The sequence below is a fragment of the Caretta caretta genome, chromosome 7 (genome assembly GCF_965140235.1).
Source record: "Caretta caretta isolate rCarCar2 chromosome 7, rCarCar1.hap1, whole genome shotgun sequence".
NCBI classification, from domain to species: Eukaryota; Metazoa; Chordata; order Testudines; family Cheloniidae; genus Caretta; species Caretta caretta.
Window position 1 is genome coordinate 11,653,555 of NC_134212.1, and position 25,537 is coordinate 11,679,091.

The following is a 25,537-nucleotide window of genomic DNA, read 5'->3' on the forward strand; positions in this document are numbered from 1 at the left end:
CATAATAGCATTTCAGGTCCCATTCAAGAATTGCACTTTGATGACACACACATTGATACTGAGAAAGTGTTTATAGCAGAAATAATCAGGTTTAAGTATCTTTTCGTGCATGGCTTATAGCTTTGCTCTTCCACCTAGAGCTCTAAATTTTATAAGAGGCAATATTATGACATGGTTGATGTTGTAATAGTTGGGTTAATGTAGAATCATAGAAAAGGAGGGATAGGAGGGACCTCAAGAGGTCATTAAGTCCAACTCCCTGTGCTGAGGCAGGATCAAGTAAACCAAGACCATCCATGACAAGTATTTGTCTAACCTGTTCTTAAAATCCTCCAATGACGGGGATTCTACAACCTCACTTGAATGACTATTCCAGTGGTTAACTACCCTTATAGTTAGAAAGCTTTTCCTAATATCTCACCTAAATCTCCCTTGTTGCAGATTAAACCCATTACTACTCGTCCTACCTTTAGTGGACATGAAGAACGATTGATTACTGTCCTCTTTATAACAGCCCTTAATGTATTTGAAGACTGTTGTCTGGTCCCTCCTTGGTCTTCTTTTCCCAGGACTAAATATGCCTGTTTTTTTTAGCCTTTCCTTGTAGGTCAGGTTTTTCTAAACCTTTCATAATTTTTGTTGCTCTCCTCTGGACTTTTTCCAATTTATCCACCTCTTTCCGAAAGTGTGGTGCCCAGAATTGGACATGGTACTCCAGCTGAGGCCTTATCAGTGCTGAATAGAGCTGGACAATTACCTCCCATGTTCATTTAACAACACTCCTGTTAATATACCTCAGAATGATATTTGCTTTTTTCCCAACTGCATCGTACTGTTGGTACTCATTCAATTTTGATCCACTATAACCTCCAGATCCTTTTCAGCAGCACTACTGCCTAGCCAGTTATTCCCCATCTTGTAGTTATGCATTTGATTTTTCCTTCCTAAATGCAATAACTTATACTTGCCTTTACTGAATTTCATCTTGCTGATTTCAGACCAGTTCTCCTATGTCTAGGTCGTTCTGAATTCCAATCCTGTCCTCCAAAGTGCTTGCAATCCTTCCTAGTTTGGAATTATCTGCACATATTATAAGCCTACTGTCCACTCCATTATCCAAGTCATCAATGAAAATACTGAACAGTATCAAACCCAGGACTGACCCCTGTGCTGCCCCACTAAATATGCCCTCACAGTTTGACAGCAAACCATTGATAATTACTCTTTGAGTATGCTCTTTCAACCAGTTTTGCACCTACCTTATAGTAATTTCATCTAGACCACATTTCACTAGTTTGCTTATGAGACTGACATGTGGGACTGTGTCAAGGGCCTTACTAAAATCAAGATATATCACATCTACTGTTTTCCCCTATCCACTGGGCCAGTAACCTGTCAAAGAAGGAAATGAGGTTGGTTTGGTATAATTCGTTCTTGACAAATCCATGCTGCCAATTGGTACAAAACCATGCTGGTTGATTTGTACAAAGGAGGTAAAACATCTCCAGTGCATTTTTGTCATGATGATTTAGAATCTAGTAGTTTGTCCAATTGGTCCTATACCAAAGGACACTTCTACTGTACTCTAGCAAAGGCTTAATCTGAACAATATAACTTGACTGAGTCTTGGGTTAAAGAAAAAATTCAAAACATATGAAATATAAAACAATAATTTATTTACTTGTTAATGTTTGTAACTAATGATTTCATGAAACTGCTTTTATAATTCAGTACATTCAAATCTACAAAGCAAACAGTTACTACAATGGGCATTTCAAATTACACAAACTGTTTTGTGTAAACAGCTTAGCTGTGCATGCACATTCTTTCAACAGGTTGCAACACTTGCAAACATGCTTTAAAATCCTTTAAAGCTGCAGTATAGTGTACTTTGCCTCAGGCCTTTCAGCTGAAACCTATATATTTCCTTTAGATACCTTTAAAAAGAAAAATGTTTAAATGCTGATCATAACTCTAAAGCCTGCTGGTTTGATAAATGTTAAATATTACAGGAGAATGACTCTATCAGGAGTTCAATACTTTTGCGATTAACCTTGAGCTAAATATTGATAAACAGCAGTGTGTGCAGTAGTGCACAACAGCAAAGTAATATCACAAAATATGCTTTCATAAAAATACATATTTGCGGTTGCTTTTGTGTTTTTTAGGCAAAGAAAAGCATGTGTAACCTTTTATATGAATACAGTTTAAACAAATTATCTGCTTAAGTACGGTTAATACGTTTTATGATATTTAAACACTTGATGTAAAAGGTAATGAGTAAAAAAGTACACTCAGTATTCCGAAAAGTTGTGTTAATATTGCCTTCAAAGGGGATGGGCGGGTTCTGTCTCCACTTTCCAATAAAGAATGTTGGCACCCAGAGTTGTAGAATTCAGTACTTTAATTATAAAGTTGATGACTGTATCTTATATACAAAAAAACTTGCCACATTGAACGAGGCAGGGATTTCTACCCCAATGGTAGTGTTTTATGTACATAATGCAGCAATGGTGATTATACAGTAGTCACTGACAGGAAGGAATTGTACACTCTTGTGCCATCGGGGGACTTTGTGCCATGGGTTAAGAGTTCTTGGATTGTCATCCAATTATCAAAGATTTTTTTATTCCTCTTCTTCATCATTTTTTTGTGGCTCAGTTCAATGATGTTCATCTCTTTCTTTTCTTCTGCACCTTGCTGTTCCTTTAAACAATCTAACCTGCTCTGCATCATAAACTCACGCCGCCTCCTCTGCTCCTTCGCTTTCACCAAATGCTGCTTCCGTTCCTCCTTGCTCCAATAGCGGCCCATCTTCATCTCGCTTATAGCATCGTCATCTGTCGTCATACCACTGCGCTCTTCCTTAATCTTTATGGCACGTTCTCTCAGCAGCCTGTCCCTGACTGGCCTCTTTGTGATGTAGCGGGTTCCATCACTCCTGACCTTGACTTTCCATTCCATCCTGGGTTCACTCTGGCTTGAAGAATTAAAGTCTTTGCACATACTCACTAGGCTCATTTGGCTCTGTGCATATTCCACAGCTGATTTCTGTTGTATTAGCTGCATGTAGCTCTGATAGTGCTGAGCGTGGGCTGGGATATGAGCATGTTTATAGGGAGAGTGATGATATGGAGAGATGTAGGAGCCAGCCAGTTTCTGAGCTGGGCTTTTGCTTCCATCACTGGCTTTTCTCTCTTTGCTTTCCAGCTGCTTGTCTAGGTCCGGATCTTTAGGTGACGAGAGATAGTTAGCAGAGCCGGATTCGTGACTTTCTGAGCTAGGTAGCAAATTCTTCTGGGAGACGTTGTATGCCACTGCCCCCTCATTACCTTGACAACTGCTGCCTTCTGCAGTTCTGTACAGTGAATTGTCAGGGGAAATCTGCAGTGTGAGCGGTGTGCTTCGACAGCTCTCGCCTGTATTATACGCACTCGAGCTATCCTTGTCAGATTTCTCAGGGAGCTCTGTAATGTCTGAGAGCTCGTGCCTGCGTGCATCGATGCTTGTGTTGTAGTTACGGAATCCGCTGTTATGGAGCATCCAGGGCTCCCGGTATTGATCCTTCAGCTGTTGCATTTTATGAGCTCTCACGATATTCAGACACTCTAGCTCAATATTCCGCAGTTCCTCGTTCAGCATCTCCAGCTCCCTGTCAACGCTTTCGTGGTCACTCTTACTTATATCCAGGGCACTGTTATGATAATACAGACTGTATGGGTTGGCAGACTTGACTTGGCACTTCAGCTCCAGCAGTTCGCGGAATCTCTCACATTCATCCACTGGGATGCTGAGGAAGTCTGTGTCTGTGCAGTCGGCTGAGATAAATGACTCATTGCTGAACTGCATGTCACCACTTCCTAGAGTGTCATGACTGTAGACCAGCTTCTTCTGGCTTCCTAAAGTGTTAGAGGAAGTAGTGTGATCATCGGCATTATTCTCCTGCTCTGAGCTTTCATCATTTCGCGTGCTCTCATCTGTGCGGCCCACACCGCTGTCCTTCTCGTGCTGGTTAGATAAGATAGTAGCAGTGTCTGTGGTGCCTCCATCTTCTTCGTGCTTCTTCTAAAATAAAAAATAAAAAAGTATAAATGTAAAAACTAAAAACAAGCTCTTTGCAGGTTTAAATAATAATAAAAGTCATCTGAAGTTTTCTTAACTCTATCAGTCATTACATGTTCACTTATTACCCCAGTGAGTTTAGAAAACATACCACAGACCGGATTTTCAACAGAGCTCAGTGGCAGATTTTCAATTGCTCAACAACCACACTAGGGGCTAGGTTTCTGAAAGATCTCCACTCCCATTCAGTGCTGAAATTGGGAACAAATTTTAAAAATTGCTCAGCATTTAGCAGCTCCTACTGTGACGGTTATGACCCAACATGCTGAGCTCTTTTAAAAAAAAATCTGATCTCTTATTTTTGGGGTTGAAATGGGAGCAGAACTCTCTTGAAAATCTGGTCCCAATTTTAGATCATGGAATGTTGTAGAAAATTCTGGCTGAGAACTGTAGAATTATATGTGAATTAGCATAATTGCAAATGCATTATAAATATGTATGTCAAGGAAGTAAGATGGTCTTGTGGTTAAAGTTCTGGGCTTGGGCACAGGAGATCTGGATTCAATTCTTGGCTCTGCCACATACTTTGTGTGTGATCCTGGGTAAGTCACTTGTTCTCTGCCTCAGTTCCCCAGGTGGGGACTCTAGGTACCACTGTGATAATAATTGTCCTTGACACTCTTTGTCACTATCAAGTGTGTTAAACCTGACTTACAATTAAAGCTGATTCAATTTTTCAAACACGTGGAATGTTCTTTCCAGAACTGATTTATGTTTATTAATTAGCTTCCCGTCCATCTTGCTAGCTATCATGTACCTAATTCTATTCACCTCAATGACCACAGCCAGAATGGTGGATTCCTATGAAGAAGGCTATTATACTCTTGAACTGTGCTTGTGTTTTAAATGGGAAAAAAAAGTAGCAGATTTGAAAATGTATGCTTATTGAGATGAAGTCTGCTATACAGTTTGCAGATATCATCCTGGAACATCTAGATTTTGCAGAGCCTCTTTCTGCTCAGGTCGTCATTAAAGATACTGGTTGGTTCATTCAGTTGAATTCAGTATCAGAATATCGAGTGCGGTGTGACGTTTTGACAATGCTGCACCATGGAGTGGCATTACCTGCTGAAGCATGCTGGCAGTAAACTGCATTGCCTGGTGGTGCTGTTCCTCTAGCATGTCCATGTGTAAGTCATCCAGAAAATCATTTCTGTCATCATCCATCCATCCTTCATCCAGCTACATGAAAGGGAATAAATAAATAAAAAAACCCCACACCAAGCGTTGTCATAAGGATGAAAACTGACATAAATATATGCTCCCTCTTGGTGGAAAATTATCAGGAGATCAGGGGAGCTGCTTTCTGCAACTTTGCTGTATATCACTCTATGTCTGGCCTATCAGTCCTCATCCTCAAAGGAAACCTGCACACTTTCAAAAGACAAGCCTGGGAGCTTAAATTGATTACTCTGCGAGACACTAAAAAGCATGGACTGAACAGAGACACTGGATTGAAGGCTAATTACAACAATCTGTAATCCATTAACCCCCATTTTTGTCTTCTGAGGGCAGAGATGTTAATGGGCCACTCTACCTGGAATGGTTCCTTACTATTTATGCTAAACAATCTGTTCCACCTCACATTTTGCTGGGACCCTGGGAGTACTTTTCCCAGACCTGAAGCAGAGCTCTGTGTGGCTCGAAACCTTGTCTCTCTTCACCAACGGAAGTTGGTCCAATAAAAGATATTACCTCACCCACCTTGTCCCTAATGTCATGGGACTGACATGGCTACAACTACAGTGCCTACATGGAAATGAATATGCCTCTCTTCTTTATGTGCTACTCTAAGGGCAAACAATGACCTGCCACAAGGAGAACTTTTAGGATTCAATCCCTTCTTTGCATGTGGCTGCCTGCATTCCCAGTAGCAAGATCTGGCCTGTACTAATAGATTTGTGCTGTTTGCTCAGTTTAGAATACAAATCAATTCTAAAAAAAAATCTCCTTGTCTTTCCTCAAAAGTCCCTCCCCCTCACTACCCCTCCCCCACCCCCAAATTCCCTGCTGTTCCTAGAAATATAGTTATTTACTTCTGAGGTGGGTGGTTGTTTTGGTGCACATAACCAGTATATAGTGTGTGTATATATATATATATACTAGTTACGTGCACCAAAACAATCACCATATATATATATATTTTCTATACTCAAATCTCGAACCTATTCCTCAGGCTGGGTGGTCAGGCTCGGTAGATGCCATTCCTGGAAGTACTGAAATGTTCAGTTTTCTAGGGATGTGAAAGTGGCTACACTATCCCTCCTCCCCCACATCTCCAAGGAAAGAGCAGGAGTGTCCAGGTAGCTGTGGATTCTCCAGACCGACCCTCACCCATGCCCCACTGCCTGCATGCACGATCACAACAGTTTTGAGCAAGGGGGATGCATTCACAGGACGACTATCATACTACTAATAACTATAGTAAATGCTGCTGAATGTGTGGGACACTCAAATCCCAGCCCTGGAGGAAGCAGGGTAGGATTCCGTTTCAAACCTAGGTCTTGCAGATGAGAGGAGAAAGCCATCTAGGTTAGACCTGACCAAAATGTTAATCACACTTTACATAAAGGCTCCATTTATAGATAGGACACAAAGGGCTAATAAATGATTAATAAGTACTGGTTAATCAATTGCTATAGAGTATTATAGAGATCAGCATGTTATTTGTAACCATGGCATGTAACTATCCACAACACCTTCTACTGATGTATCTATAACCATCTGTAACAGGTACTCCTCATATCTGGAACATGGTTAATTATTTATTAACCCTTTATACACTGAACCTTAATATAAAGTGTGACAAATGTCATAGTGAACTCCCATGAACTTATTTCATGTGTTGTATGTGTTTCCAATCTAACCGTATATTACTTTTTTAAAAATAGAAAACGAAATCACCTCAAAATCCAGTTACTTTTTTCTGGAGCACAGATTCTCTGTTTTAAATGTACAGTAAGTATATAGTAGTCTCTCTGTACCTGGATTTCTGGTCTTGCTACAAGTAAGGAGACATTCTTGCTCTCTTCACTGGTTAGAAGTGCCACAGCTTCTTCTCGGTTCTGTACCTCTATGCCATTAATCTAAAAAATATATATAGTAAAAAAACCAAATCTGAGGGAAAAAAAGTGAAATAATGTTGCCATTTGGATGCTCAACTTCCATTTTGGTGGGCTCCACTGAACTATACGGCTAGATGGATTCTCATATGAGACATGCTGCATATTGTCTCTGTACACATCTACAACAGTAGAGCATGTATGTCAATGTTGTGGCAGATATTTTGATGAAGAACAGCTGAGACTGGTATCTATCCCATGTTTTTCATATTTTGTGTGTGTGTAGCTATATGGCAGGAGTCTTGTCACAGAGCTGGAGCCAGAGAGGAGGGGAGAGATATGAGTAGAATCACAACAACAGGGAACCAGAATAGTTTAATAACTGTGGATATGGTCAAGGCGAAAGAATTTCCCAATGAAGACCATGCCGGCAATTAAAAAGGAGGTGGGACTTCTAGTTAGTATGATCCTTAGCAATGAAGTTCTAAAGTACTATCAGATAAATCACTCCTGAAATAGATGCTGTGTTGTGGGAGGACTGCTTACACTGGTACAGGTCTCTGTGTGTCCACATTGCCACAGTGTCAGTAGAACTATGCTGGAATGATGCTTATGCTGCTCCAAAGGAGAGAATAACTATTGGAAAAAGTGGACAGTTTCCTTGATAGGAGACAAAACTAAGCATGGATGCATGGCAGGCTGTGCCGGGAAAAAAAACGGGTTTTGCTGGTGAAATATTCTAGTGTAGACCAGGTCTGAGGGCAGGCTAAAGAGAATGAAAACAAGCCATTAATATCGGAAAAGAGGCAGTTAATTAGGTGGAGAATACTGGCTAACTTTTCATTGCCACACAACTTCAAAATGGCTCCTCCAGTTTTACTCAGGCTTTCAATATAAAACATTTTGGGCTAGTACACTATATCTGCAACTTGACCAAGGCTACCAAAACTTGGCCCTTAAAGGTTTACACTGAGGGTGTCTAGATGGGGAGAGAGTGTGCAGCAAGCTGGGTTGTAAATCAATCGCGCACTAACCTGCCACACCCTAATTGGCTGTGTGGACCCTGCTATCATGCACTAAAGGGAACTTTCAGCGCACAGGACCAAGGGTCTACATGCCCAGTTAAACTCCATCTTGACGCACTGTCTAGACAAGCCCTAAACCTGAAAAATGGTAGCTCAAAGGAAAATCTTTGACAAAAATTACAAGGGAGGGCAGAATTATTAAGGCTACAATGGAATAAGATTCACTGCAGCAATCCTAAAATAAAGTGTGTGAAGCAATTTGATGTGTAAGTTCAAATGGCTACTGTATATCGCGGAATACAAGTAATCTCTGAATTATTTGCACACATACTTGAATAATGCGATCTCCCTCCCGCAGGCGACCATCTTTTGCAGCAATGCTGTTGGGATCAATCTGCAAAACAAAAGACTTGTAAACAGTGCTTAATTTGTAAAGAAAGAGGTGCTGGGGCTCAAGCAATTTTTTTACCGCTGCAGCGAGCCCAGAGGCACCGGGACTATGAACTGCTAAGCCTAGAGGTGCCGGGGCTCAGCCATGGCACAAATTAAGCACTGCTTGAATATGCTATGGAGGTTTAAAAGCTCAATCTTTCACCTCCCATTTTAAACATGATATTTGCAATGCAAGTAACATGGGTTAAATTGAGATATCAGTATCCAGGGCTGGGTCCATGGTTTTTATTTCATAAATAATTATTCGAGTTCTCCCTTGCTTTCATGAGAAGGGGGGAATGACAAATTTAAAATGACTGGGTTAAATGTAAAAAGTTTACTTCCTGACATGAGCCTCCAAAGAAGACAGGCTTGTATTACATATTAGAAAAGTTTGCTCATTTGCGCTTTCATAATTAACATTTTAATTTTCAAATGCAGTTCTCTGATCTATGCCTGCAATTCTTTTACATGGAATAATGGAAGGAGTAGGTCCTAATTGGTACATTGTAATGGAGGGATATGTTACTTTTAAATTTGTTTTTCCCTAAATAACTATTTAATTTGAAATGGATCCACGAGTGATAAAAGGTTAGATAAGTCTATGTATAAATTACTGTTTGTTGCATAAAAGGAAGCACAGAATGTCAAGCAGGCATGAAATATTCATCTGTACCCTAATAAAAATGCTTGCAATTTTATTCTATTTATCTTGGTTTTCAGAGCAATTAAAAATAGACTTCAGCTGCATTAAGAACATTAAGAATTCTTGGTAAATTTAATCTGAAGTTAAATACACTGTATGGATCTATTTCCATGAGTAAACATGAGGGTTAGGTGTCAATAAAATGATTGTGGTATCCAGGGACAACATTTTTTTAAGGGGCTAATGATCTGACACTGCTAAAAATATACATTTTTATTTCATGGTAGAGAGGATGTGGCATTTCATGTTTGTTGGCACAGTCACTCAGAGAAACAGGTTTTTCATTAGAAAGACTGGGACTTTTCAGCTTGGAAAAGAGGCAACTGAGGGGGAATATGATAGAGGTCTACAAAATCATGACTGGTGTGGAGAAACTGATGAAGTGATATTTACTCCTTCAAATAACACAAGAGCTGGGGGTCACCTAATGAAAATTAATAGGCAGCAGGTTTAAAACAAACAAAGGAAGCACTTCACACAATGCACAGTCAACCTGTGGAACTCATTGCCAGGGGATGTTGTGAAAGCCAAAACTCTAATGGGGTTCAAAAAAGAACTATATAAATTCATGGAGGCTAGGTCCAAGATGGTCAGGGATGCAACCCCACATTTCGGGTGCCCCCAGCTTTTTGAGTGCCAGAAGCTGGGAGTGGATGACAGGGGATATAACTACCCTGTTCTGTTCATTCCCTCTGAAGCACCTGTCATTGGCCTCTGTTGGGGGACAGGATACTGGGCTACATGGACCATTGTCTGACCCAGTGTGGCCGTTCTTATGTTCTTATGCGATAGTTCCGGAGTAAGGCTGCGTCTACACTAGAAACTTCGAAGCGCTCCCATGGCAGTGCTTTGAAGTGGTGAGTGTGGTCATGCGCGAGCGCTGGGAGAGAGCTCTCCCAGCGCTCCTGGTCATCCACCTCCACGAGGGGAATAGCTCCTAGTGCTGGAAGCGTGGCTCCAACGCTCCGACCCTGTCCACACTAGCGCTTTAAAGCACTCAAACTTACTGCACTCGGGGGAGTGGGGGTGATTTTTCACCCCCGGAGCCAGCAAGTTAGAGGGCTATAAAATGTAAGTGTAGACAAACCCTAACTCTCAAGGTGGTAAAAAGGCGCTTTGCCCTTTGACATAGTCTCCGGATTATGTTACAGGATTAGGCTGGGGTTCTCAAATTAGGGGCACAACTAGAATTTGCTTGGACATGTTTTGTTACTGAGAACAATTTATAAGAAAATAAAACTGGTTTTACTTTGCTCAACACTTTTTCTTCAAAAGATTTTGGGTTTTCAATTAAAATATGAAAAATTTCATCAAAATCAAACAGTTTCTGTGAAAATGTCCCTTTTGAGAAAAAAAGTAATTTTTCGACAAAAAAGTAAAAAAACATGAACTTCACTTGGGAAGCTGAGAACAGATTTTTGTGGGAGTTACAACATTAGTGACACCTGAACCAGGCTTTTTATGTATATACTGATGACTCCTCCCAATTTTTCAGCCATCCCATATGACTGTGTGTGGGATTTTGCAATGGTTAGTGCTTCTCTGAACAGTGTTGTTCCATTGGAGAGAACAACAGGCCAGTCATTGGTGGCACCTTTTATAGTAGAATTATATAATCTGTCCACACACGTACAGCACTCCAGGTTATTAACCTGGAATATAGCATATAAAAAAGGTTTGGGTTGGTGCAGCTCATATGGAGGCCATAAGCTCCCGTAGCCCTCTGACCGCATGGATGGGTGGGGGTAGTTGAGCTGGGTGGGGGCCGAAGGGAGGGATCAGATTAGGTGGGAGCCTCATCAGCACAACGGGGTGTTCGGTGAAAGGGAATTGGTGCCAGATTGTCTAATGATGGCATACCTGGTTTTAGAGCTCAGCAAGATGAGTGGAAGTTCTGTGGGTGGTGGATCTAGAACAAATGTGTGGGCCTTAACTCGTAGAAATACAAATATTTGCTATTGTTAGAGAAGAGAGCACAAAAGAAGAAACATAGATGAGAAACGCTGCAGGGAAATTGTTTTCTATTTTAAGGTACAATCTTGTCTTTGGACATGCGCTAAACTGAAATATTGGGTGAAATCTTGCCCCCACTAAAGTTAATGGGAATTTTGCCATTGACTTCAATGGACACAGAATTTTACCCATTACTTGGTGGAAAGGAAAATAAGCAATTATCTTCCAATTATTCCACTCCCAAATGTTTTTGGAACATCACCAGATATGACAGAATAGGAGCAGGGATAATATTTTTCTTAGCCTTTGTTTTACAAAGACAAATTGTACCATATGTAAAGCAGCTCAATCTTACCTCACTAACATAAATACCAATGTCATCCTCATCATCAGTTCGATAACACACAGTAAGGCCGAGCTTGTCCTGGCTGTTCACTCTATGCAAGTCTACTTCCTAGGCAAAGAAAAGGATGTTCTGAATAAGACATCAGTGAGTGATGAAAGCAATTTTTCAAATGCAATGGAAATATTTTGCTTCAATGATATACTGGATCTCTTTTAATTTTACTGTGAAGACCATGTTAACTTACTGAGTGAAAAGTGGATTATGTGCAGACAATCAATACCTAGGCCATTTTTGACCCTTCAATCAATATAAAGTCATTTTGAAAACGGACCTTTTATTGATCTCAAAGAAGAAAAATTACCTATATTTCTCATGGTGTCAAGACTTCCAATGCTAAAATATTTTAGAAAGTATTATTTCAATATTTTTCATAGGTTGCATATATTTTCCTGTGAATAGTGCAACATTTGACAATATTTTCTGATTTATTTGGAAGAGTACAGCATGCTGCGTTACATTCATCTTCATAGTTTTGTAACTTTCAGAGACGAATGACTTAATAAGTTGCTAAAAGAAAAGAAAGAAGCCGGTGGTTGTAAGATCAATGTATTTTCAGCAATGGGTGTGACAGTGGCTGTAGAAATATATTTTTAGCTTTGCCAGAATGTAGATTAAGCAGACAGGCCACTCTGTACCATTCCAGCATTCTCTGGTGCACAGTTAGTCTTGGAGGAATGTAAGTTTTCATTTAAAAATATATTAAGATTCTAACATTGTTGTGAAGATTCTATGTTGTGTTAGATTTTCCCCATGTTCATGTGCCCTTTGCACTGGTCCATCAGTACAAAGGTTGGTAAAGCCAGTTAATATTGCCCAGCTGAGTTTTTTCCATAGTCCAGAGGAATCTCCAGCTGGCACAGTCTGCATAGCTGCCTCCTCCCACTGCCTCACCATCTCAAGAGTGGTGTGCTGAGAATCACAGAAAATTTCAAGCACTCACAGTTCTCAGACGTAGGACCTTGCCTGGAATCATGTCCTAGTCGGGCGAATCTGTGATTCTGCTGCATCACTCCTGAGAAGGCTTCCACAAGTGACATGAGGAATGATGTCCTTTCCACCCCCCACAGATAGGTAAGCAATGGTAAGGGTAGCAAACTGTTTTTAGAGGGCTCTGACAGCTGATTAATGGAGTGCAGCCTTGGAAGGGGCCATATGTTCTTTGCAGCCTGCTTTACGCTGGATGCAAAATAAAGATGCTGTGATGGAGACCTGCTGTTGGAAATGAGATTAGAGAGAGCCGAAAAACTGGGCAAAAGCATGGGACCAGAACGAGGGCATGTATGCATCCCTGAACTTTCTCACGACAAGACGTGAAGAAAACCTATCTTAGCAACTTTTGCGGCTTCTTGTCCATTCTAATGTAAAAGTCTTGATAACATAATTAATTATTTCTGAACATCTCTCAATTTCAACCTGTGGTGCCATTCATAAGGGGAAAGACAATGAAACAAGCTGATATGAATAATTTATTGGCTTGTCTTGATGACAGCTGCCAAGATCAGCAGTCTCTTGTTATTTACTTGTCAACATGTGTAATTTAAAAAAAGAAAAAAAACATAGCAGTAAATGTCAATGACATTTCAGATGATATTTAAATGGTTTCAATCAATAGTATCCATGGTGAACTACAGCTTCCCCCCTCCCCTCTTATGTTACAAAAAGGTTGAACACCTCGCTCTAATTGCAGAATTTTTCCATATTTCTAAAACTTTGCCATTTTTAGAGAGGAGACTGAAACTGTTCAATAGGAATGATTAGATAAAGTGGGGCTAATTCTAATCTCAGTTATGCTGGTGTAAATCCAGAGTAACTCTTTTGATATCAGTGGGTTTATTCTGGATTTTATGGGGGAGAATCAGGCATTATGCCCCTAAATTAGGTTTAGCACAGTTCTTCTGCATTTTTCTGTGTATCTTAACAAAGGGGCGTCATGTCTTTAAGAGGGCTTTATGCACTCTATGCATCTGAGAATGTGTCTTGAAGAAAAGAATAAGAGATCATATTTAGCTGCTGTACAGGATCATCTTGTCTTCTATCTGCAATGAAAGAATACAGCAAAGTGTGAAACATGGGAAACTGGGAATTGGTCCTGCTTTGAGCAGGGGGTTGGACTAGATGACCTTCTGGGGTCCCTTCCAACCCTGATATTCTATGATTCTATGTCAGCCTCGTTAGATGAATCCTACTTGATGATTAATACTTTACTATTTTTTTTGGGAGGTGGACAAGGTATTTGTCCGTTCTTGCTTATAGCTTATATTTAATATTGATACTCATTTGTTTCAATGCATTTTACATAATTGTGCATTTTAATACATAAGCATGAGAGAGAGTCTGATGTGACATATTTGGAAGGGGATAAATCACCTCAGGGAATTTTAAAATATATATAAGGAAACCAATCTTTAGACAGGTGGCCTTTTGAAAGAAAAATCCTGCAAAAAGAGACTCAGAGCAGGTGTTTAATACCTGATTTTTTTTTTTTTACAGATAATTAATTGGTAGACTTACCCTTGGGTAATCCCTCTAGCCCTGGGAAGAAGAAGAACTGGGATTTCATGTTACTCTAAATGTGATAATTTTGTGTACTTAAAAATAGGAACAGCTCTTTTCCATGTGCCTTTTCCTCAATAAAGTTTTAATGTAATCATAAAGCTTTGAAAGGTTTTATAGGTACAAGTATACAAATCCAAATTCTTTAAAGCAAAGGCTATTTTCCATATTCAGAGTCAATTTTTTTTAAAGCATAGGTTCTGTTACATGAAAAAAAATCACAATCTGCAAAGCCCAATGATAGTTTGTCCATTTGTACTGAGAATGTAAAAGTCTAGGAATTAATACTGGCATGTAAATTTTTTTGAAACAGTGAATTAAAACTTGACTCCTTTGACCTTCTACATCTCCTGCCTATCACTTCGAAGTTCCTGTACTGCAAGACAGGCAAGGCAAAGGGCTCAATCCTGCAAGCTCTAATCCTGTTGCAGATGACTAGTTTCATGTGTAGTGATTGCTGGACTGCTCCCAAAGTCCCTGCCATGTGGACATTCTTTTAGCTTAGTTTGGTGTTTTATAATAGAACTGGGATGGAGGAATATTTTGGGCTGGATAGTTGCTCAGATGTTGTGGGGATGACCCCTGTAGAAGATCATAACTACATTATGAAACACATCAGCCACCTACATTGGGAAGAGGAGCCCAATGTATGTGTACGACACCTGGAACAGATCCACAGACATTAGAAACTGGACAATGGCGGTTTCCACTAGATGCTGTAATGTCAGGAGCAGTGTTCAGACGATACAAATCAGAATTACATTCTATATGTATTGCTGTAATATAACCTTTATAGACATAAGCAAAATGACCTGGATCCTTTGCTTGCATACATCAAGTAAAAGTGGAGTTTGTACATATGTTTGACGGAAATGTTAGAATACTCTCCATACTCAATATGAAAACTGCTTAAAAGAATGGCTGGCTTAGAGCCAAGGGGAGCTCAAAAAGTGTGTTGCCTGTATGACATTTATAGCAAGGCAACAAGAATGATCATGTACTATGATATTATTATGCCTCCACACACTTGTAATAATAGATTCAGAATTAGTGGTAACCGTAAATTAACCTCTATACCCAAAAGGACATTCATTCGCAACAGATTATTGAATTGTTTTACAGATGATCTGAAATTATGGCCAGTTTGCACATTTATAAAAAACCCAGACCTTTGCTTAAAAAGGCAAAAATGAGCATTAAACATTTGAAACAAATGGCTAGTGATGACTGAAAGGTTCAGAGATTCAATTTGGATGTCTAGCCAAAGCTTGAAATAAATACGTTTTTTAAAATGAAGCTTTTTGTATGCTGAGCCTTCAGATACCAAACCAACAGACCTTCTCCTTTTCTGCCAGTCTCCACAGTGGATAAAACGTGGAGATGGGGAGATGTCAAAGCCTTTGTGATGTCAGTATGCCTACATATAGTAAGGAGCTTACTGACCACCATGTTGTAGTTGTTTCTTTATTCAGCGGGAGGAAAAAACTTTTGTTGGCTGTCTCTTGAGCTAACAGCACAGAAACTGGTCCCTATATTAGAGCATGGTGCTTAGAATGGTTCCCCTGCTTTGTGCTGAAGATGATTTCCCATTTGTACCTCAACAAGGAAGCTGATCTTCTTTCCCTGTTTCTTTGCTCTAGGAGTGGCAAAGGAAAAGATGTTTCAAGCATTGTATTTCTAAGGGTAAAGTACATTTAGTATTCTGCTGCTTCTTTCCGCCTGGGTGCCAAGAGGGCCTTTTAGGGGTAACTGAATGAAGGAGGCAACCTAGTGACAGAGGATGTGGAAAAAGCTAATGTACTCAATGCTTTTTTTGCCTCTGTCTTCACGAACAAGGTCAGCTCCCAGACTACTGCACTGGGCAGCACAGCATGGGGAGGAGGTGGCCAGCCCTCTGTGCTAAAGAAATTGGCGGATGTGATTGCAGAGCCATGGGCCATTATCTTTGAAAACTCATGGCGATCGGGGGAAGTCCTGGAAGACTGGAAAAAGACTAATGTAGTGCCAATCTCTAAAAAAGGGAAGAAGGAGGATCCTGGGAACTAAAAGCCAGTCAGCCTCACCTCAGTCCCCAGAAAAATCATGGAGCATGTCCTCAAGGAATCAATTCTGAAGCACTTAGACGAGAGGAAAGTGATCAGGAACAGTCAGCATGGATTCACCAAGGGAAAGTCATGCCTGACTAATCTAATTGCCTTCTATGACGAGATAACTGGTTCTGTGGATGAAGGGAAAGCAGTGGACGTGTTATTCCTCGACTTTAGTAAAGCTTTTGACACCGTCTCCCACAGTAGTCTTGTCAGCAAGTTAAAGAAGTATGGGCTGGATGGATGCACTACAAGGTGGGTAGAAAGTTGGCTAGATTGTCGGGCTAGATTGACGGGTAGTGATCAATGGCTCCATATCTCGTTGGCAGCTGGTATCTAGTGGAGTGCCCCAAAGGTCGGTCCTGGGGCCGGTTTTGTTCAATATCTTCATTAATGATCTGGAGGATGGTGTGGATTGCACCCTCAGCAAGTTTGTGGATGATACTAAACTGGGAGGAGTGGTAGATACGCTGGAGGGTAGGGTTAGGATACAGAGGGACCTAGACAAATTGGAGGATTGGGCCAAAAGAAATCTGATGAGGTTCAACAAGGACAAGTGCAGAGTCCTGCACTTAGGACGGAAGAATCCAATGCACCACTACAGACTAGGGACCGAATGGCTAGGCAGCAGTTCTGCAGAGAAGGACCTAGGTGTTACAGTGGATGAGAAGCTGGATATGAGTCAACAGTGTGCCCTTGTTGCCAAGAAGGCCAATGGCATTTTGGGGTGTATAAGTAGGGGCATTGCCAGCAGATCGAGGGACGTGATCATTCCCCTCTATTTGACATTGGTGAGGCCTCATCTGGAATACTGTGTCCAGTTTTGGGCCCCACACTACAAGAAGGATGTGGAGAAATTGGAGAGAGTCCAGCGAAGGGCAACAAAAATGGACACTAATGGAGGGATACCTCAATGGTTTGAGCATTGGCCTGCTAAACGCAGGGTTGTGAGTTCAATCATTGAGGAGGCCATTTAGGGATCAGGGGCAAAAACAGGGGATTGGTCTGAGCAGAGGGTTGGACTAGATGACCTCCTGAGGTCCCTTCCAACCCTGATATTCTATGATTCTACGGGGGGTCAGATTGCTGCGTGCAACTAAAGACCCATTTCAGGCTTTGAAGAGTGGATTTCAGTCATCAAAGTATCTATCACCAATGTTAAGATATTGCGGGAGGGGGTACACCAAGATAGAGCTTTGTGAGAGGATGGGTATCAGAGACACATGCCTCTTCATGCTGTGGAACATCCTGCCAGAGTGGTTCTTGCCTAGCATGAATTGTGCATAATAGGCTCGACTGGAAGAACTTGGAAGAGTCAAAGGGCTTCTGTTGTGTTCCCCCTTCCCTCACATGATATGCTTTGTCTCAAACTGAAATGTAACTTGGAAGAATTCTTCTCAATCCCTATACTTGAGAATAAGACACACATCCTGCTTGGACAAACAGAAAAGTTGGAAAGGGAAATAACATAGTAAACATTGAGAGAACAAGTGCACATACCCTCAGTTCAGAATTTTCTCCTTTATAGTCCAAAGGAATTAACATACTGAGGGAAACTTCTATAGTGCCTGTCTGGCAGCTGGGCTGACTTGGCTGAATAAACATTTAATCCATGACATCCCAGGGAAATCCTGCAGTGATATATTGCTTCTCTTTGAACCTGAAATTAATTCTGTCTGGGTCTCTTTGCAAAGTTGAATGTATTTGCTAACTTAAAATGAAATATTAATTCCATATTTTTTCAGTCAGATCCTCGTGTAAGAACTGTTAAAGAAATCATTTTGTTTATTTACTTTTACTGAATTGAACACATAATAGTTAAATTTGAATCATGAATCAATTTTGGGTACACAATTTTGGTGTCTTTTTTAATGATTCCAGCATAAACTATACCCTATGGACATTTACAGAAGAATGTTGCAACCTGTGTGTTTCACTGGTTTGACCTTGTTTACTTGTTACAAGTTAATAACTAGACAGTTATAGCTCATAAAAGTTTAGACAAGTTTATTTCAAATGTGATTGAAATTCAGAGCACATTTTATAGACATAAAAGCCCACAAGGGTGACTAGATGGTTTTCTTGCTTTAGACATTCCCACTACAGGCAATGAAACAAGTGCCTTTGTGGTCTGTTAAAGCACATCTATCAATAGGCAAACAAAAAAGCAACTAGCTAGTCAAGTCTTTGTTATAGTACTTTGACTCTTCCATTGATCTTAGTCTCCAAGATTTGAACAAGAATCTTTAGTGGTTTTTAAGAAATCCTATTAGGCCACAGAGATGTTTCTAATGTTCAGCTGCTTGTGTTACTGAGCTGATCACCTTTTGCCACCAAGTACTATATCAATGTCAAAATTATTAATGTTGGGATTTAAGCCACGTTAACAACTGGCTACTGAAGTGCACATGTTTAAACAATTTTCAGCTCAACTGGTTGATCTTCTAATGGAAGCAATATGATTTATCCACAATATTAGATTTCTTAAGACACTATTTTGAAAAGACAGTTGCAGAAAATGATAATGTGCTCAACATTTTCCCTTTAAATTGAAATCCATATTGTATAAAAGATACTGTACAAAGAGACATAAAAACAGAAACGTCGACAGCTGCTGCTGAGATCACTCATCCCTTGATTCTTGTCTGATTTCTATTTGAATTTTTATACGGAAACCAATTACAGCCAGACCTGTAGAATTTAGTCATCTTGTAAATTTGTAGGTGAGCAACTTCATGCTCATGGGGTGAGTTTCTCAAAAAGTGCTGTCAAACTCTGCTTCCATTGAATTCAATGGTAAAACTTGCACTGATTTAAATAGTCGCAGAGCTAAGTGAGCACTGATCTCTTTGGAAAGTGAAGTGTTAGCAGGACTGAGATGTAAGAAATCAGTGGTGCACACAAACTGAATGTAACCTTTTGTGTTACATCAGCATATGGGCAACTAAGCATATATTAACCAGCTTAGACTTCAGTGACAAAGACAGATGCATTAGTCAGTGGCTACAGAAATATTAGAACCTTTATGACCAGTGTAAATGTAGAAGTAAAAATAATAACTTCAGTGAAGCTACTCATGAGCATAATGTTAGACACATGCTTAGGTACCTTGCTGAATCATGCCCCACATGTTTAAATTACACTCTCAGTGGCAGGAGAGTTGGTAGTAATGTAATGAAATTCATAAAGGGAAAATTGAAAAATAAGCTTTCGGTTGGGATATGCAAGATTTTCACAATGGAAGTGTTGGAAGTTCCATTGCTTTAAGACATTTTAAAATTGACTGGATACAACAGAAATTTTGCATTAGCAGGAAGAGGGATTTAGATGCGCTCAGATGTCTGTTCTGCTTTTAATGTCTATGATTCTGTACATCTACTGCTGTAACTTTTCAGTTATGAGAGAGGAAAAACAGCTTCGGAATTTGAGATATTTTCTTTGATCTCCTCTTACAATTTTAAAATAGCTTTACATGATTAAGACTAGCAATCTTTGTTTCCAATCCCATGGATATTTAGAAAACAAGTAATACTACTGAAACGCTGAAGTGTAAAAATCATCTATTATGAATTTGTGGTACATGTTCCACCTACCAAATCATATTGTTTTTTGCATGTAAAAAATATGTAATTTCATATGGCCAGATCCTCAGGTACTGTACATCAGTATAGTTCCAAAGGAACAATGTCAGTTTACACCAGCTGAGGATCTAGCTCATCATTACACGACATAGTTGTATAAGCTTTAATGTTTGCTACCTACGGAGTAACTGGAGAGAAATATGCTTATGCATAATTGTTAAAAATGTCTTTTGACATTATACATGTGTAATTGCAGTTAAATGCTAAATAAGAAGACCGTGACACATGACAATATATAAAACATTTTGAATTTTACTTTTTTGTGAATAGTTATTAAATACCTCTAATTCTAACTCGTCTCTGTCCATTTCTTGATGAATGCTTCCCATGTAGTCATTTGGGTCATAGTATTCATGCACCGATGAATGACTGGAAGAACAAAGTATGTTTTAGGATATCATGCCCTGTTCTAATTAGCATATTGATCCATCTCAGTCTAATGGCAGGTCATCACTAACATGACAGACTTACAATCAGACCAACAAGTATGGGGTAGAGTGCACTGTTTATAATAATAAATACACCAAATGAAAACTACACGAATATAAAACCTGCAGTGCACCTTAAACATGATGAATACAAAGACGGAAGTAAAAGACCCCGAAAATGTTTTAGAATTGTAAATTTAAAATTTGTGACCTTTCCCTCCCAAACGCAAAGCCAATCCCATAAACCAAAAAGGAGTTGCTGAGGTGAGAAGGGGGCTGCATGATGGACTGGTAAAACTAGGATGAAATTGTACGATAAATGAAACTATCACTCTGCTGATAGATTGGCAGAATGTCACATGCATAAGATGATTCTTTAGAATTTCTGAATGAAAACCTGGGGCTGCAAAAGTGCTACGGTTTTCAGAAAAGATCTTATAGCGCACATATACTTCACATCTGAGTAGCACCTTTCATCAAAGAATGTCCAAGTGCTTTGGATATATTAAGATATGCGATATTTCTGAGGGGTGCAGTTATATAGATGGGGATATGGAGGCACAAAGAGGTTTAAGTAACTTGCCAAAGAGGTCAGAGTGAATCTAGCTGAAAAGGGATTAGAAGCATGCAGTTTGAGGAAAAGATGTAATATATATGAGATTATGGAGATCAGAACTTTGACAACTTTGCACAAGAATAGCTGGAGTGTGAAAGGTTAGCACAAAGGCAGAGATCAACTGGATACAGCCAAGAATACCGGAGGCTCTCACAGTTTTGCAAATGCAAATGCAGTTTGGCTCTTGCTTGCAACACCCCTACTGTTTCTTCTCCTGGTTTCTGCTAAGCAGACACTTCCAATTGTTCTCAGCTGTGTGATTACTGCTGTTTTGTGATATGGACAAATGTTCTTCAGGGAGTATGATGAGACTGCTAGGCTTGTTTTTATTTATAAACTGAGTTGGATTGCAGCCCATGTATGCAGAGGTGAAACTACCTTTGTCATCTTAGTTAATATTTGTACTTTTCTTTGAAGATGTAAAATGCTATCAAATTGCTAAGTATTATTATAATCATTATTTGGTCCTCAGTTATTGAGGATTAAAACAATAGGCTATTAGTGATTGGCAATTGAAACACAATGGGGTGTGTTTAATGGTTAGCAATTTAAACACACTCCACCCTCTTTAAATTGCCAATCATTATTGGCACGTTGTTTTTAAATTCCAGCTCCCCTCAGACAGCTGCACTATTCGCACTTTGGGGATTTTCAGCAGTATAATGCTTTGGTGATCGCCAGTGAATATGAAGCACCTTTATTTACTTCTAAGATTGAAGTGAACTCCATTTGATTCCTTGTTAACTAGATGCACGTTTCTATGTAAGTGAGAGGCCATTTAAAAACAGTATCTGCTATTTTGCTGATGTCGGGGTTGTTCTTCAAGGGTCACACTGATTTCAGTGGATAATGGAAACAGGCAGCAAGAGACGTAAAACATAAAGGATCATTTTTACACTTCTTGTACCCAGGAAAAAAAAGCATGAAAACCATTTGCATCTGCAAAACTCTTCATTTGCATGCACAGTTGGGTTAGTGGGGTATTTAAGTGCCTCTTTGCAGGAACAAGCCCTTTTACGTCTGAATATGAGTTTTGCATGCACAGTTGTTCAGCTGCGGCTCAAAACCAGGCCATTGATGATGTCCAGAGTTCTAATCAATATCTCATGTGTGAGTGGCAGAGTTAGGATCAATCTTACTGATGGGCCTGCTGTTATGCAGGCATGTTGTAACCTAAATGACTTCTCTCATGATTTCCTCTTCTTTACCACGTTTATGGTGTAGTTGTTGCATTACAGTGCTTGCCTAGCAGCTGGGAATTCAGGCAGAGGTCTCCTCAGAGACTGCAATGGCATTACCATCAACCCCCTGGGTATATTTCTATGGAACGTAACGTAACTTAGCTAAGAAGAAGAAGAAGAGCATCCCCTCCAGAATGCTCTAAACTTCACTGCCAGTTGACTGTCAGAGAGCCTGAAAACTAGCCCTCAACGCAGCACTAAAATGTGGGCTGGGAACAGGGAGGCAAGGCAGTGACTTCTTAATTGAACCCCCCCTTCCAAATAGTTAATAGAAAAAAATGCCCAACAATGAAACATTCGGAACACCATGCACTTATGGACACGCAACCAATTTCTGGCTCAGTTTGTGCATGCTCACATGCCGCAAAACCCACAAGGAGCAGTACAGCATTGATGTCCATTCCTGCTCTAGGTTTCTCCTCTACAGGAACCCTCTGAAAGGAGTCTGGGAGGGCACAATGGGATTTTTTCTTATGTTTACGCTCACAGCCTGCCTGGTCTTATACTAGGAACTTATGTTGGTAAAACTACGTCGCTCAGGGGGTGTGGAAAATCCGTAGTTATTTCGACCTAACCTCTGGTGCAGACAGCACTATGTAGACAGGAAGGCTTCTGTCGACGTAGCTACCTCCTCTTCGGGAGGCGGAGTACTTATACCAACAGGAGAAGCTCTTCCGTTGGCGTAGGTAGCACCTTCACTACTTGCTACAGCAACGCAGCTGTGCTGCTGCAACGCTTTAAGTGTAGACAAGCCCTAAGTTTGCTGTTCATATCTCTCCACGGACTCCTACACTGTATAGCCAGAATAAAGGGTGCACATTAACACTGCTTTGTACAATATACGTGCACTCATTTAAAGGAAGTTACAGCCGCATGCTATGAACTAACTAGAATTTGGTCCATAATGCACAACAGTTGACATCTTTAGAAGCTTTTGTATCTTCTATGCCTCACCAGAGGCAAATGTGGATTGAGTGGTGACAATTAGCATGGATTCTATGGGGAACTGTTTCCCCTTCAAACAATGTGTGTGGGGTGGGGTGCATGTGTGTCTGAAAGTAATTATAGTTTTTTATTTGTAAGTACAAAAGCATCGAACTACCATTAACAATAATTACATTTTGATTCTAAAACATCCTTGATAGCACTGGTAAGTAATTTCAGTCCTAAAATATAATTTATGTGAGTAACATTGCTTCAGGGTTATAATAAAGTAATTAATACACCGGAACAGAATGCAGCTGCTCTTAGCAGTATGCAATTTATGGCAGCCATAAAAAATAAAGTTAAAACATAAGCAACCCAAAGAGGTAGTGAGGGGAATTACAAGCAACATTAGCCTTTTCCTTTAAAACAACTACAAACAAAAATGATTTATAGGGCCTGATTGTGAACTCAGTGGGACTACTCATGTGAGTAACTGCTCATCCGTGTGTGTGAAGGGTTCAAAATCTTGTCCTTAATGTGGTTCTTAGGTTAAGAAACACAGTGGTTTTCTAGTGCTTTACAAAAAACTGTTACTTACTCCTCAGGTAAGAGGTATGGATCTAGTACTGAGACTGGTGGAGGAGGGGATCCCATCCTGGTTAGAGCCATGATGTGTTCAAAGGTTATATCGGTCTGGGTGCCCATATCTACCAGATGAGACTCATGAGAAGGACTGAAGATCTTAGCGCGTGGGGTTCTCCTCAGGACCTGTACAACGATGGGCTCTTTGGCTGTTTTGAATGCTTCCACTGCCTGGTCATGTGTTGCTTTCGATAAATCTTTTCCATTTACCTGTGGAAAGAGTGAATGGGAAACCATTAGAAGAGAACAGGAAATAATACTTCCACCCTTTGTTTGCTTATTCATGTAAAATGCCCATGAACAGTCAGAAGTGAAAAGTCTGCTCTCCAACTTCATGCCTCATCTTTAAAAAAAAAAAATTAAAAAATTGTCCAGCAGCTTAGATACCATGGTGAGAGTTGCTGTGCAAAACCCTGAAATACAGAAGTGATAGGCTCTTAGGGTCAGGGACTTGTCTAAACAATGTGGCTTACTTAACTGCCTGGGACCTTCAGAGCACTATGTACATGATAATTAGTAAAGGTAAAACAAGAGCTAGAGGATTAAGGGGACAGATAATGCAGGTTATGGAGCCTTTCCCCTCAAGGGAGGAAGGATGGTCTTTTGGTAAAGACACTGTACTGAAATTCAGCAGATGTGGGTTCAATTCCTGGTTGTGCTACAAACTATTTGTGTGTCCTTGGGCACATCACTTCGGAGCCAGATTTTCAAAAGTGCATAGCCCATTAGCTGATAAACTCTTAAAAAAAAAATCTGACCCTAGTGTGTCAGCCTCACTGAGCGTCTGGCCTCAGTTCTGTGTCTGTAATTGGGAACATGTGACTACCTAGTAAGGTAGGTCACCAGCTTCAATTTGGATTAAGCTGACAGTGGCCAAAAGGGGCACTCACTGGATGGCTATTCAGTGATCCATGTGAAATGTTCCCAGTTATTTATCTGTAGTAGACAGGCACCAACAGCTCATCATGGTAGGCAAACCTTGGGGATCAAGGGGCAAACAGTATGAAGAAGTTTGCAAAGCCACTGGCCAGGTTTTACTAGTTTTATTTCTCTAGTGGAGAGGACTTCCTTTCCCTCTACTTCCCATCTGGCACCTTTCAGAACTCTACATTCACTTTAACTTTGAAATGCTAGAAGAGTGGTGGTGGTTGATGTCTGCCTGAGACAGATCACACAATCAATGAAGACATCAACCACTGCCACTCACAGTGTTGCCAACTCTCGTGAGTTTATTGTGGGTCTCATAATATTTGGTGGTTTTCTTAAAGCTGCTGGAAGCAAGAAATTATATGAGAATCTCAGCATCCATTTAAAAACACAATGCAAGTTTCTACCCCTCATGGCTGCATAGAAAAGCTTGGCAATGTGAAGCGAGTGTAGCCTAAAGACCCAGAAACCAGGAAACAAAGACAAGGAACTGCAAAGTTCTATCCATTATTAAAGTTGTTATTTTAAGCCAATCTCAAGATATTTGGGAGCCTGAGTCTTAACTTTTGAATGCTTGGAGCTGGGCCCTTGTTGTTCATTGTGTGTACACATGAAGTGCTATGAGCAGCGCTGCATAAATAACCATCCGTATGTGTGACTTTCTCTTTCCTTTCACCATACACAAGCATTTTGTAAATGTTGACATTTACCTTTCACATGCCTCTCTGCCTATAATACAAATATGAGTTCATGACAGTTTCCAAACGAA

At 40.2% G+C, this 25,537-nt stretch overlaps 1 protein-coding gene across 2 annotated transcripts in view; it reads right to left on the reverse strand.

The window, feature by feature from the left end:
• Positions 1 to 1,654: 1,654 nt before the first annotated feature.
• The window catches only part of PDZRN3 (PDZ domain containing ring finger 3), a 200,351-nt gene continuing 176,468 nt past the window's right edge, over positions 1,655 to 25,537 (reverse strand). For both annotated transcript variants that reach the window (XM_048856852.2, XM_048856853.2), the window contains 7 exons: positions 23,798 to 24,051; positions 20,269 to 20,356; positions 11,656 to 11,754; positions 8,541 to 8,603; positions 7,107 to 7,208; positions 5,188 to 5,304; positions 1,655 to 4,065 (listed from right to left, as the gene is read on the reverse strand). In XM_048856852.2, the coding sequence (XP_048712809.1) occupies positions 2,518 to 4,065; positions 5,188 to 5,304; positions 7,107 to 7,208; positions 8,541 to 8,603; positions 11,656 to 11,754; positions 20,269 to 20,356; positions 23,798 to 24,051 (2,271 nt within the window). In that variant the 3' untranslated portion in view covers positions 1,655 to 2,517. The remainder of the gene's footprint in view (positions 4,066 to 5,187; positions 5,305 to 7,106; positions 7,209 to 8,540; positions 8,604 to 11,655; positions 11,755 to 20,268; positions 20,357 to 23,797; positions 24,052 to 25,537) is intronic.